Below are 13,599 nucleotides of genomic sequence, written 5' to 3' on the forward strand. Positions count from 1 at the left end.
CGCCCGCCTGCGGCTTCCGGGCACGTGACGAGGCGCAGCCAATGAGCGGGCGCGGCCGGGAGCGCCGCCGCGAAGGCTCCGGGCGGAAACTGCGCTCCGCGAATCTGCAGTTCCGGCGGCCGCGGCCTCACGGGGGCGCTGGAGGGCCGCCGCTCCTGCCCCTCTGCTGGGGGGGCCTTCGGAGGAGGACAAGGAGGACTAGAAACCTGAGCCTGAAGCCGCGGGGGAGCGATCCTTCAGCCCTGACAGGAGCGGAGAGCCCACGGAGTCCAACTCTTTCCACGAGACACGCGCGATCCCTCAGGGCGCTTGCAGCGGCCAAGGGGCCAGGCTGGCCCCACTCTGGCCCCTTGGCCGAAAACGCCCCGCGGGCCGACCCGGAGGGGGGGTTGGACTAGATGACCTTCCCTTCCGACTCTGTTATTCCAGCACCCGGCCCTCTCTCTGCGAAATGCCCGTCCCAGCTCAGGCAGCGGCGAGGAGGGGGTGCGCCGCCGAGTCGGCCCGCAGCTCCGTCCGGCCCTGCACCACTGGCGGGGGGGGGGGGAAGGGGGGGTTGTTGCCGGCACGAGCGCTCGCGCGGCTAAGGCTCCCAGCACACTCCGCGTGAGCGCCGACGGAGCCCCCGCCGTGGGGATGAGGCCAGGGAGCGCGAGGGGAGGAGGGTTGTGGGCCGGTCCCAGGCCAGTTTCTGCGGGGAGGAGAGGCTTTGAAGCTGCGAGTGACAACTTCGGTGGAAGGCGGCTTTAGCGGACCTTAAGTGACCTTAAGGTCCTTCTGGGCTCAGGGCAAAGCCTCTGAGCTGAGCTGCCCAAGCAGCACGTTTTGGCCTCCTCCGTTTCCAAGGGCTGGGTTGGGGCAGCATCAACAGCAGCTGAGGAAAGAGCACCAGCACCCTCTTCCTGCTTACTGGGACCTGCCTGAGACCCTGCCCCCCCCCACACCACTCAGATCCTGCCAGCTGAAGAATCCTTCACTGACCGTAGTAGCAAATGTGTGTTCGTGTGGCACTGCTTCTCCTCCTCTTCCTTGCCCCCCTATCTAGATCAGCAAGCCCCCCCCCAGCAGACTCCACCCAGCAGAAATGGAGAAGTGATCTATTCCAGGGCTTTTCAACCTTTTCACCCATTGTACCACTTTTAGGATATGGCAACATCCGAGTACCAACAGTCGCCTACCAAGGTGTCAAAAACTTGATGACCAAAAAAAAAAAAAAAGGAAAAAAGTGATAAAGTACAGGTAGTCCTTGACTTACAACAGTTCACTTACTGACTGTTCGAAGTTACAATGGCACTGAAAAAAGTGCCCCCCAAGACACAGCTGAGCAAGACACCTGCCTGCCCACCCGGCGGTGTTCTTCCTCCTGTCCGAGGTTTCCATTGTTGTGAGCATTTCTGTTGAGGATTGGCAGTGGGGGTGGGGTGGGGGGGGTGTTTGGTTTTTATTCCCCCCGTCTGCTGGGTGGTTGCAGCAGGTTTTGGTCACTTCACATGACCCTGGGACACTGTGACCGTCATAAATATGAATCAGTTGCCAAGCATCTGAATGTAAATCACAAGACCCTGGAGATGCTGCAACATTCCAGCTGATTGGGGCTTCTTCTGGGCTCAGCAGAAGCTCCAGGATCAGTGCCGAGCTCCAGCTAGAGCCTGGCGCTGATCCTGGCGCTTCCGCTGAGCCCTGACAGCCCTGCAGCTTCAGCCGTCTCTCGCTCAGGCTTGTGTGGTGCTGCCACCGGTTCAGCTCATTCCCCTTCCCCGCTACCACTTTTCTAGGATGGTTGCGTACCACCTGCCAGGTGCCCATGTACCAGAGGTGGTACCCGTACCACTGGTTGAAAAGCCCTGGTCTATTCTATTGGTTTATTTCTTAGATTTGATTCCCACCTTCTGTTTGGCAGCTCGTGCTTCCTCTTCCTGCTTTTCCCCACAACAGCCCTGTGAGATAGGGCAGACAGCAAGTCTTGCTTAGGGGCCTGGTTAGACAATAGAATAGAATAATAACTTTATTGTCAGTTTGAATGTACGCTAATCGGCATACATTAAAATGAAATTTCGTTGCATACAAAGCTCTCAAAGAGTCACCACCTCCGATATACGTTACATAAATATGACAAGAATAAATAAATACAGAATTATGCATATACCCTCATATATGATGCAGAGAAACAACACAGTCTAGTTTGGGTTATGTATACATGTGCATGGCAAGAAAAATGAGTTTACCAGACGGCTGGCAGAGGGTTGGAGGCTAAAACACAGGACAGTTGCATGAAATTGGGTATGCCTAGTCTAGTGAAAGGAAAGATGGGGGGGACAGGATAACAGGGTTCCAATATTTGAGGGGCTGCCACAAAGAACAGGGAATCAACCTATTTTCTAAAGCAAAGGACAAGAAGCAATGGGGAAAAGATCATTAAAGAGAGAAGCAACCTAGAATTAAGGAGAAATTTCCTGACGGAAGTTGCCTCCAGAAGTTGTGGGTGCTCCAAGAAGAGACTGGACAGCCACCTGCCTGAAATGGTCTAGGACAGGGGTCCTCAACCTTGGCAACTTTAAGACTTGTGGACTTCAACTCCCAGAATTCCTCAGCCAGCTTTGCTGGCTGAGGAATTCTGGGACTTGAAGTCCACAAGTCTTTTAAAGTTGCCAAGGTTGAGGACCCCTGGTCTAAGGTCTCCTGCTTGAGCAGGGGGTTGTACCGGAAGACCTCCAAGGTCCCTTCCAACTCTGTTATTCTGACTCCCACAGCTATGGGAAACTTGGGTCTGCCCAGGGCCAGTGCAACTCCTTACCTACGGTCCATGGGATTGCCCGTGGCTAGCGGGCACCTTTGGGAAAAGCCCCAAATGCCACAGCACTTCCTGCTCAGAACAGGTTCACACAACTTTAGGATGAAATTGATCAGCATGGCTGTCTCTTCACTGTGACCCCAAAGCTGAGTGAACAGGTGCACCTGAGGAAGTCACAGGCTCACATTAAAACTTGGTTTGCCAGTTCTTCCATTCATTGTGGTTTGGTGCTGTAGCAAACCCAGCTTTGTCCATTAGTCAATCAATATATCAGTTAATTCAGTTACCACATTAAATGCGCAGTCATACACTTTTTGAGATGGTCAGTCAGTTCACCTCTGAAAATCTTACCCCTTTAAACCTGGAAGTGTAAGATCCTCCTTAACTCCAGCCAGAGAAGCAAAACAGATCTCAAAAGGAGGGACCAAAAAGGCCTTTTCGGAAATAGCTTAATCTTGAATCGCCCCAAACCCCGAAAGCATCAGAAGCCGTCTGTCCTGGCATCAGCAGCTCGCCCTCCTGCTGGTAACACCCGGCCTGTCAGGCCAAGCCGGGCTGGACGAGGCCGGACGCGCTGCGGGGGAGGAAACGGCCCGAGCGGGCGAGGCTTGCCCGAGGAGAACCTCTTGGGGGGGGGGGGCTGGCGCCCAGAGCCAGCAGACGCGGAGGGGCGCAGAGGGGGGGGGCTGGGCGGCCGCTCGCAGCCCCTCCGAGCCTCTCCCAAGGCGAGAAGGCGCTCCGTTTCGTCCCGGGGGGGGCGAGGCCAGGCTCCCTCCGCCCGCCATTCCCGGGCCGGGGGCGCGGGGACTTCCGACCGGCCCCGGGGGCGGCGGGGGCGGGCAGGGCGGAGGGCCGCGGCTGAGCCCCCCGACCCAACGGCCACAGCCTCGGCCCCTCCCTCACCGGCTGCTTCGGCCCTCCCCTTCGGCTGGCTGCCGGCATCGCGGGCGCCGCCTCCCGGCGCAGCGGCCTCCCTCGCCCGGCCTATATGTAGCGGCGCGGCCAGCCAGCGCCAGCAGAGGCGCGGCGGCGGCGGCGCGATCCTAGGCCGGCATGTAAGGCGCGCGCGGCGGCGGCGGCGATGGCGACGGAGTGGCGGCGGGCGCGCGCGCGGCGGCGGCAGGCGGCGGGGCCCAGGCCGGCGGTCCCTCGGGATGCGCGGGCGGCCGGGGCGACGACGGGCGCCTCCAGCTGAGGACCGGGAGCAGCAGCCGCAGCGCCCCGGACTGGCTGCGCCGGCGGGCGGCGGCGGGGGCGCCGCGATGCTGCCCTGGAAGAGGCACAAATTCGAGCTGCTGGCCGCGGACGAGGGGCGTCAGCCGCAGTCGCAGAGGCCGGCGCAGCCGGGCCGGCGGCGAGAGCGGCCGCAGCAGCAACAGCAGCAGCAGCAGCAGCCCGCGGGCCCGCGCGGCGCCTCCCCTCCGCCGTCGGGGAAGGCCAAGGACTACTGCCAGGCGGGCGCCGGGAGCCTGCCCTGCTCCGCCGCCCTGGGCTCGCTGTCCCGCGCCTGCCCGGCCGAGAGCGCCCTCTCCAAAATGGGCAGCCTGTTCCGCTCCAAGCGCAAGAAGTTCCGCGTGAGCAACGAGGCGCCCACCTACACGGCGCTCTACCTGGGCAACGCCACCACGCTGCAGGCCAAGGGCGAGGGCTGCACCGACGCGGCGGTGGCCAAGATCTGGGCCAAGAGCGAGGCCGGCCGCCACGGCACCAAGATGAAGCTGACCATCGGGCCGCAGGGCATCCGCCTGGCGCCCGCCGTGCCGGCCGAGGCCGCCTCCCGCCCGGGCCACCTTTACCTGCTGCACCGCGTCACCTACTGCGTGGCGGACCCGCGCCTCCCGCGCCTCTTCGCCTGGATCTACCGCCACGAGGTAAAGCACAAGGCGGTGCTGCTCCGCTGCCACGCCGTGCTGGTCTCCAAGGCGGAGAAGGCCCGCGCCATGGCGCTGCTGCTGTACCAGACGTCGGCGGCGGCGCTGGCCGAGTTCCGCCGCCTCAAGAAGCGCGCCGACGCGCGGCACCAGCAGCTGCAGCAGGTGGGCCCCGGGGCCGACGGCGCCATCCCGCTGGTGCCGCTCCGCAAGCTGCTCCTGCACGGGCCGGGCGGCTGCTACAAGCCGCCCGTCGAGCGAAGCCGCAGCGCGCCCAAACTGGGCTCCATCACCGAGGACTCGCTGGGCGAGGAACTGGAGGAGCGCGCCGCGGGGCCGGGCTGCGCCAACGGCGGCCGGGACGAGGACTGCGACGGCGGCGACGACGAGGAGCTGCTGGCCCCGCTGGAGGAGGACGGGGACGGGGACGGGGACGGGGAGGGCGCGGCGCCCGCGGCGGCGTCCAGCCTGGGGCAGCTCATCTGCGGACTGGGCGAGCTGGCCATCGGCAACGACGTAGCGCTTCTCCGCGCCGACCTGCGCGTCACCCGCCTGCTCTCCGGGGAGAGCACCGGCAGCGAGTCCTCCATCGAGAGCAACGGACACGAGACCGCCGGCGGCGCCGGGAGCTCCTCACCCCCGCCGCCCGTGCGATGCTGCCACAGCCCGGAGCCCGACTGCGGCTGACCAGCCCCGCTTCCTCCCGCAGTTCTGCGGGGCCCCCAGACGGCGCCAGGGAAGAGGGCGGCCCGGCGGAGACCGGCCCGGGATGTGCGCCGGAGGTCGATCTGCCTGCCGCCCCTCCCCCCACCCGAGCTGCGGCCAAATGTCGGTCGGTCCTCGGAGTGGGGGAGGGGCGCATTTGTTTACAGCCGTGGAATTTGGCGTCTAAAAGGGCGGGGCTCCCTCGTGGCTCCCGCTCTACGGAGGCTTCTCCCGGAAAGCTGAGGAAAGGGGGCCCGTCCCCAGGAGCCCCTCTTCCCCGCCCCCCCTCCGCCCTCCGGATCTTTTGCTGTGCAAAAAGAAACTGGACCATGTGGATCTTCACTGGAACCCGAGGAGTCGCTGCTCCCTTTGGGGGGGGGGGGTCCCTGGATTTTGGCTGTCTCGGTTTGTCTTGCACACAATAAAAGGAAGGCAACGGAGAAGCGGTGGTGCTGCTGCTGTGCTTCCCGGGCAGGGAGAGTCCTGCTCTTGGGCCCCTCCCACACTCCAGCTGGGCTTCGGGTGGTTCTGGTGGGGCCTTGGATTGGGAAGGGGCTGACGCTGCCTGTTGGAGTCCAGCCTGATTCCTGCAGCTTTTGTTGTTTTTTTGAGTCAAAGAATAAGAGGATCCTGCAACTTTTTCTAGGCAAAGGGGCAGCTGGTCACATTACCCCCTCCCCCTCCGTGCCTTCATTGCATGGGGCAGCCTGTACCCAGCCCTGGCATCTCCCTGCTGGGGGGAGAGGGGGAGAAGGTTGTTCCTCAGCCCTCCTCGCCATAGGTGGGCTTGCTGGAGGCTCCCCCCTGTCTGTCACCTCACAGCCTCCCCCTTCCTGGTCCCCCTGGGCTGCTCCATCTCACCTGCAGGGCCAGGGAGCCCCACCTGTATTGCTTTTGGGCCAGTTTCATTCCAAGACCTGGTGTGGGAGATGTCGGCTACTCGGTGGCTTCTCGGTCAAGCTTCTGTCTGGCCCAGGCCCCAAATCACTGGGAGCCCTGGGAGCCCCTGTCCAGAAGGAGCCTTTCCCAGGGGGCCGAGGAACGTGGCTGCTAGGCTGGGCCTTCTTGGACGTTGCCCCCGAGGCCCAGGGCCAGACGGGTGGCCTGCTGCTGGCTTGTGCTGGACTGAGCAGCATGGCGGCGGAGAGCTCCATTCTCTGGGACGCCTGTCTGGGTGTCATTTGAGCTATAATTAATTCAGGCTTGTGGCCGGCTTGGTTTCGGTCCTCCTTCAAAGCGGTTGGATGACTGGCCTGGGAGGGGCTGCTGGAGGTGGGGAGCTTGCAGCAGGAACTCCAGCAGGTGGGTGCCGGCAGGGTCCTCCAATGGGCAGAGACCACCTTTGGCCCTTTCGGTCCAGGTGGGCCAGAAGCTGGCTGTGGCTGATGGGGCTTGCTTTCTCCACCAAGACAGATCTCTGCTGGCAAGGAGATTCTCTGAGCCTTCAGGAAGGAAAGTAGTACCATCATCCCCAGCCTCCCTGTACCCCTCCTACTAGGGCCCCGGTGCACCTCTGCCCAGAAAGGGGTCTCTCAGCCTTGGGGGGGGGTGAGTTGCTAGGAAGAAGGAAACCTGCCCCCTGAAGTGTGAGGAGGGCCAGAGGGTGGCTGGCCAGCAGCCTTCTGAGTGGGACCCTTTCCTTCCCCTTTGCCCTCAGGCCTTTCGCCACAGCCGACCCCCCCCCCCGGGCTCAGTAGGCAGCAAAGGCCGGCTTTGCTCCTTGGCTGGGCTCTGAAGGGGTTGCCTAGGACTGCCACCAGTGGCCTCCCCATGTATATCCTGCCTATCCATCAGCCACAGCGGTTCTCCATCACTTGGGAGGGGGGGGGGTTCCATGCAGCGCAGCTGGTTTAATTAATTAGCCCACTGGGGGAACCTTGACCCTAAGCTACCCAAAGAAGCTGAGATTGCACAAAATACTTTTTGGTTGGATAGAAATGCGGCACCTGCAATCACCTAAACATGCTAAGCCAGTGAAAGACAGTTAAAAGCCAAGCCTAGTTTATTGTGTGAATGTAGCCAAGAGGTTTCTAACTTGAGTTGCTAAGTGTGAATCGAACCACGGTCCCGAGAGAGGCAGCCATGATTGTTCTGAAAGGAAGGTTGTGGGCAGCGCGTTTTGGTCCTGAGATGCCTGTGAAATCCTTTGCCCGGTGTTTGGAAATGCCTTTGGAGCGGTTAAAGGATTTTAATGTATCTTAATGAAGCTCCACAGCCCCTCCTCAGTCTAGCTATCTCCCCCCCCCCCATTGTCTCCTTGCTCTGCAGGAAGGATGGCAGTTCTCCTGATGCCCCCAGACAACACGCTGCATGGGGCACTGGATCAGCCAATTCTTCTGGGTTCACACCATACCTTGGGGCAAAATCCAAAGGTACTAGAACCCTCTAACCAAGGTTAGCAGAATGTTGTGTGAACAACTCTAGCAGCCAAGGCCTTCTGGTGGAAAACTGGCAGGAGGAGAGGCAAGGCACCAGCTGCTGCCCCTTCCAGTGACCTGCTCCAGGTGGCAAAGGAAGCACTTGCCCCACAGCTTGTGGGGGAAATGGTACAGCCCACCTTCTGGGCATCGTCCTTGCCCAATGGGGCAGTGAGCTGCCAGGGAAAGAAAGAGGGCAGGGGGGGGGGCTGAGAGTGGGCAATGCCCAGGGTGGAAAGGTGGGGAGGAGGAAAGGGGGCCCCCGTGTAGCAAAAAGGGGCCCAGGCCTGCCAGCCAGAGGAAAAGGAGGGGGGACTCCTGCAGGAGGAGCCCAGGGACGGACGGAGCAGTCGGGAGCCCTTCGTGCTGCACCCAGTAATGCCGGAAGGGTCTCTGGTTGCCTTTCATTTGTCATTAATTCCACTAATATTTCCCTCTGGGGTTGAATAGATGGTTTTAATTCAAATTTTAATCTATTTTTTGTTTAAAGGTATTTTTTGGTAACTATTATTGATGTCTTCAGGATTTTTAAGCAAAGGAACAGTATAGAAATGTTTTTAATAAACAGATAATGAGGCATCTACACCGTCGGAGGCAGGAGAAGCGGAGAAGGGCGCGGGGGGGGGGGCGAGGCTGGGTCTCCCGCAGCCAGAAAGTCTTTCGGGACCCCCGAGCGGAGCCGGGACTCCCGGCGCGCGTCGCCCACGGATCCCGCGCTGACCGAGGCAGGAGCGAGGCCGGCCTCCGTCCTGACAGCCAGGCGCGCGGGGGTCCCGGGAAGAGTTCGGCTGCTCCCCCCAAGCCGGTGATTCGCCTGCCTCGAGTGGGGCCTTGCGCAACCGGAGCAGCCGCGGGCCCGCCGCGCTCGAGCCCCGAGAAGGCGGCCGGCCTGGTCCCCCCAGGCGTCCGGGGGCTGCCTGGCTCCCGGAGGGCAAATCGGCCTCGGCCGCAGCCCCTCCCTGGAAGAAGTGAGGCCGGGATGGGGCGGCCAGGGACAGCCGCCGCCCGCAGACGCCCCCGGACGCGGCTCGCTCCAAGGTCGCCCTCGACGAGTGGCGGGAAGCTGGACGTTTGTGCCCGTCCGGCCTTTTAGTTACAACGGCGGCTTCTATTTTCAGGGGACTCGCATTCCATCCGCGAAGCCTCCGCAGGACCCCCCCTCGCGCAGCTTCAGGACCCAGACGGAGGATCCCGCCTCCCTGTGAAGCGCCACCGGACCCCCCCCCCCTTTGCAGGCCAACTACGGACCCCGCCGCAGCCGAGGGAGGCCGACGCCTCTCCTGGAGGGAAGGGGGAGCCCTCGCCCGCGACTGCAAGCACTGGCCTGGGAACAGCCCCCTCCTCCCCTTCAGCCCGGGCAGGGGCTGCCTTGCAGGACCCTCAAAGCCCCGGTCCAGCCTGAGGCGGCAGAAGCCCCTGAGCTAAAAGGCTGCACCAAGGAAGCCATAGCAAGCTCTGCTGGCAAGGGAGGAGGAGCAGGAGGCGGGGGGGGGGGTCCTCTGGGCACAGGCCCTCCAAACCAGTTGGGAGAGGCTGGGCAGCTGCTGCCCTCTGACCAGCCTAGGAGGCCCCTGGCAGGCGCTGCCTGGACAACTGTGCCCAGCAGAGCATCTGTGTGGAAGCAGCCGGGCATGTGTGCCGGATTGCACCGTCTCTGCAAAGCAAAGGCCGAGCGGTCCTCAGCCCAGCCCGCTCTGGCAGGGGTGGCAGCCATGACCCAGCCAGAACGGGCACTGAAGAAGCCACGGGACCAGCCCAAACTGGCTCTGAGGGGAAGCGCTGCCACCGTGGCCACCTGGCATGAAGAAGCACCTCTGAGGAGAGGCGAGGAAGGGAGCTGCCCCTCCTGGCAATGGCAAAACCACCCTGCCCGATGATGGCTGGAGCAGCCAAAGTCGCCGCAGGGTCTGAATGGCCTGGGGACGCTGTGGCCAGAAGAGCCCCCGGCAGGAGGTCCCAGAGAGGGGCTCCCCGGCCAGCTTTCCGAGGCCAGAGAACGAAGAAGCCGTGCTTGGCGGTCCTGGAAGCCGCCTTCCTTGCCTGGCACAGCCGGCGCCCTGGAGCAATCCGAGGCCCTGCACAGGCCGGAGGGCCAATCCTGGGCAATCCCCAGGCAGGATCCGAGTGGCAGAAGGACCCCAGAAAAGCCCAGCGTGGAGGCTAATGGAGCTGAGTGATTCTGCCCAGCAAAGGAGACCAGGGCAGCCGGGCAATCAGGGCGGCAAGCCCCAAAGGGCAAAGTCCCATGAGTGGGGGGGGTGAAATCCACAAAGTTGCCAAGGCTGGACACCCCTGCTCTAGGGGGTGTCAAGCACCATCCTAGACGAGACAAAAGGAAGAAGAGATTATCTAGTATTTGCAGCCAGCAAGAGTGAGTAGGAAGAACGGGCTTCTCTAGGCAGCCTCTCTTCTGGGTGCTCATTAAAACACCCAGGTCGGTCACAGGCCACTCGCTGGCGCTGGCCGGCTGGACGTGGGGCTGTCCTGCCCTGCTTCTGCCGAAGAGGGCTGAGGAGGAGAGCAGCAGGGCGTCCTTTGTCCTGCTGAGACCTGAAGGAGGACGGAGTGGCTCCCTTCCCTCTCCTCTGCTCTGGACCTCCCTGGACGGTCTTTGCAAGGAAGCAGCTGCAGGCAGCCTTGCCCTCCCCCCTCCCCCTCCCCCCCCCCAGCCCAGCAAATTCTTTCCCTTTCCTGGCTTAAACAATGGATGTTGGGCAGCTGCAGACCAACTGTGCAACTGCCGAACTGGGGAGGAATTGGAGGACTCCATTTTTTCGGCTTGATCTGCTTCCGGTCTGGTGCTTTTCTAAAATCTTAACCTTTTTGCTCCCAATGGTTTACAGGACAAACTGGAAAGGGGAACGTAAAAGGGCTGATTTCGTCAGTGGGTTGACCTGGGAGTCTCAGCCAGGAGGTGTCAGGCACAGGCAACCAGATCCACAGGGGAAGGTTCAAGCCGACTACTTTATTGTACTCTGCCTACATTACAGGAATCTCCCCGGACTGCTCGCCTTCTCTTGGGAGCAAACAGATAAGGCCCCACTGAACGTGGGGAGGGGGGGGCAGCACAATGACTCAAGGCTGCCTGCCTGCTTGATTCCTCCTCCCGGCCTGGCTGGCAGCTTCCCAACAGGAGGAGAGGAGGGCTTGCTTTGGAAAGGGTCATGACACAAAGAGCAGACAGGGGATTTTCCTTCCTTCCTTCCTTCCTTCCTCAGGGGCTTCGAAGGCCAGGCCAGATAAAGTAACAACATGTTTGGCAGCACCCTCAAGGCCTGAGCATTCCTGGGTGAGATGCCAGGGACACTGCTGTGAAAATGGGCAGCTCTGCCCGAGGAGACTGTGGTAGGCGGGCAGTGTGTGTGTGTGTGTGTTGGGTTAGGGTGTGACCTGCACCTTCTGTGACCTGCCCCCTCCTTGGCAGCTGCGGAGGAAAACCACTCAGTTGGCTAAGTAAAGGCAGCTCTGCAGCTGCTTGCAATGGGGCTGGGGGGGTCCAGGGTGGCATCTGGGGGGGTGTTAATGCTAGTTGGTCTTCTGGGAAGAACTTCCGGCTGAGCCTTGAGCTGGCTGCCCCAGAGCCCAGCTTTCAGCAGCTCCTCTGACTGCCTGGGGGGGGGCTGCCTGGGCACTGCCTTGTTTGTGAATCTGCTCCCCCCAACCATCCCCCTCCCGTGCTACAGCACCCCTAGCAAGGCCCAGCAGGTCTGTGGCACAGAAGCTATTCTTGTTGAAGGCAATTGCCAGGCTGGGTAATTATGGGTTGCTGTTGTTCCAGAAGGAGACAGCAGCTGCTCCGCTGAAGGGGATGATTGCAGCCTGCCTCCCGGGAGGACTCACCCGCCCCCAGCTGTGCCTTGCAGGCCCCTCCGCCCCCTTTCTGCTCTGGCCTTCAGCTGTGAAGCAGCAGCTTTGCTCAGCCCCTCTGCCGCTTCTTCTGCACGGCCCCTGGTCTAGGAGCCGGCCCTCTAGCAGGCCTGAGGGGGTCCTGTTTTAGGACCCTGCCCCCCACCCTGCCCTACTGTGTGCCAGAGGCTCTGCTCCAAAGGTGGGGCACCTGTGCCCACAGAGACGGCCGTCTGGAGCTCTGCTCCTCCAAAGAGTCCCTGGGCTCAGCAGCCAAACCCCCAAGATCTTTGCTTAAAGGCCCTTGCAGCTCCCTGCCGCCCCCCCCTTCCCCCCCCCCCCGTCCCCTTGCCTTCCATAGCGGAGCCAGGCCAGCTGCGTCCAGGTGCCCTTTAAGGGGTGGGGGCTGCACTGCCCTTCTCCCGCGCCTCCCTTCTCTTGTCGGGCTTCCTTTCCTGCAGGCCCCCCCAGCGTTCATCCAGTAGGGATGAAGCTTGTCCTTGACCTTGGTACTCCGAGGTACACTGCCCCTACTTGTGGAGGCTCCATAGAACCCTTCTTTCCTCTCTGGATTTGCCTATCCCCTTTCAGAACCCAGAAAGAGAGAATGGACTGATTGGTTCCTTATGATTTGCTCTTGAGGAGGCCTGCTGGCCCTGGCTGAGCTCTGCCGCCTTTCCCTGCTTCATTAACTTCCCCCCCCCCCCCCCCCCCCCCCCCCCCCCCCCCCCCCCCCCCCCCCCCCCCCCCCCCCCCCCCCCCCCAGGTCCTCCCACCAGCCCTGCTTGGCTTCCTGCGTTGAGGCTTCCAGGCCTTCCTGTTTTCTCCCCTTACTGAGAGCTGGAATCCGTGGGTCATCCGTGGGGATGGAGATGGCTGGGCTGGCTTGACGTCACGCTTCCGATGGAGGCAGGCACTTTTCCAGCTGCCAGCCCTGCGGGCCCAGCAGACCTGCAGAAGCAAGAAAATGGCAAGCAAACACCTGCCTGACCTTGATGGATATAAATCCCCGGGACTTGATGGATTCCCTCCCAGAGTTCTGAAGGAACCGGCAGATATGATCTCAGAACCCCTGAAACATCCCTTTAAAGAAATCGTAGAGCACAGAGGAAGCTATCAGAGGATTGGAAAAGAGCTGATGTGGTTCCCATCCTTAAAAAAAAAGTGGGGGGGCAAAACAGACCCAGGAAACTACAGACCGATCAGCCTAACATCAATAAATGGGAAGATAGTGGGGGGAAAAGTCAAAATCAGATCTGCAAATATCTAGAAATAAAGTTATAACTAGTAGTCAGCATGGATTTGTTAAAAACAGATCATGCCAAACCAATCTTATTTCATTCTTTGACAAAGTGACTAAATTACCATAGTACACCAACAAAATGCTGCGAACATAGTATACTTACACTTCAGCAAGACATTCGACAAAGTAGACCACAACCTGCTGCTTAGTAAGCTAGAAAAAGGTGGGATAGACAGCATCACCACCAGATGGATTTGTAACTGGCTGACAAACCGTACTCAACGAGTTGTCACTAATGGTACTACATCCACAGGGAGAGAAGTAAGTAGCGGGGTACCACAAGTCTCTGTCTTAGGCCCAGGACTCTTCAACATCTTCATCAATGACTTAGATGAGAGAATAGAAGGGGAACTCATCAAATCTGCAGATGACACTAAGCTGGCAGGAATAGCCAACACCCCAGAAGACAAGCTCAGGATCCAAAAACATCTTGGTAGACTTGAACAATGGGCCCTATCCAACAACATGAAATTTAATGTGGAGAAAAGCAAGATTTTAAACTTAGGCAGGAAAAACCAAAGCTACAAGTACAGATTGGGTGAAACCTGGCTCAAAAACAATAACTGTGACAGGGACTTTGGAGTCCTAGCTAGCAGACAATCACTTAAAAATGAGCCAGTCGTGTGTGGCAGCAGCCAAAAAAGCTAATACAGGCCTTGGTTGTAC

At 60.5% G+C, this 13,599-nt stretch overlaps 1 protein-coding gene across 1 annotated transcript; it reads left to right on the top strand.

Moving 5' to 3' along the window:
• The first annotated feature begins 4,053 nt into the window (after positions 1 to 4,053).
• On the top strand, positions 4,054 to 5,349 carry FAM43A (family with sequence similarity 43 member A). The gene is made up of 2 exons (XM_015820725.1): positions 4,054 to 4,097; positions 4,212 to 5,349. The coding sequence occupies exons 1-2, from the start codon at positions 4,054 to 4,056 to the stop codon at positions 5,347 to 5,349; spliced, it is 1,182 nt and encodes a 393-aa protein (XP_015676211.1).
• The last annotated feature ends 8,250 nt before the right edge of the window (positions 5,350 to 13,599 follow it).

The sequence above is a fragment of the Protobothrops mucrosquamatus genome, unplaced genomic scaffold (assembly GCF_001527695.2).
Source record: "Protobothrops mucrosquamatus isolate PMUCROS unplaced genomic scaffold, P.Mucros_1.0 scaffold1167, whole genome shotgun sequence".
In the NCBI taxonomy this organism is placed as follows: Eukaryota; Metazoa; Chordata; class Lepidosauria; order Squamata; family Viperidae; genus Protobothrops; species Protobothrops mucrosquamatus.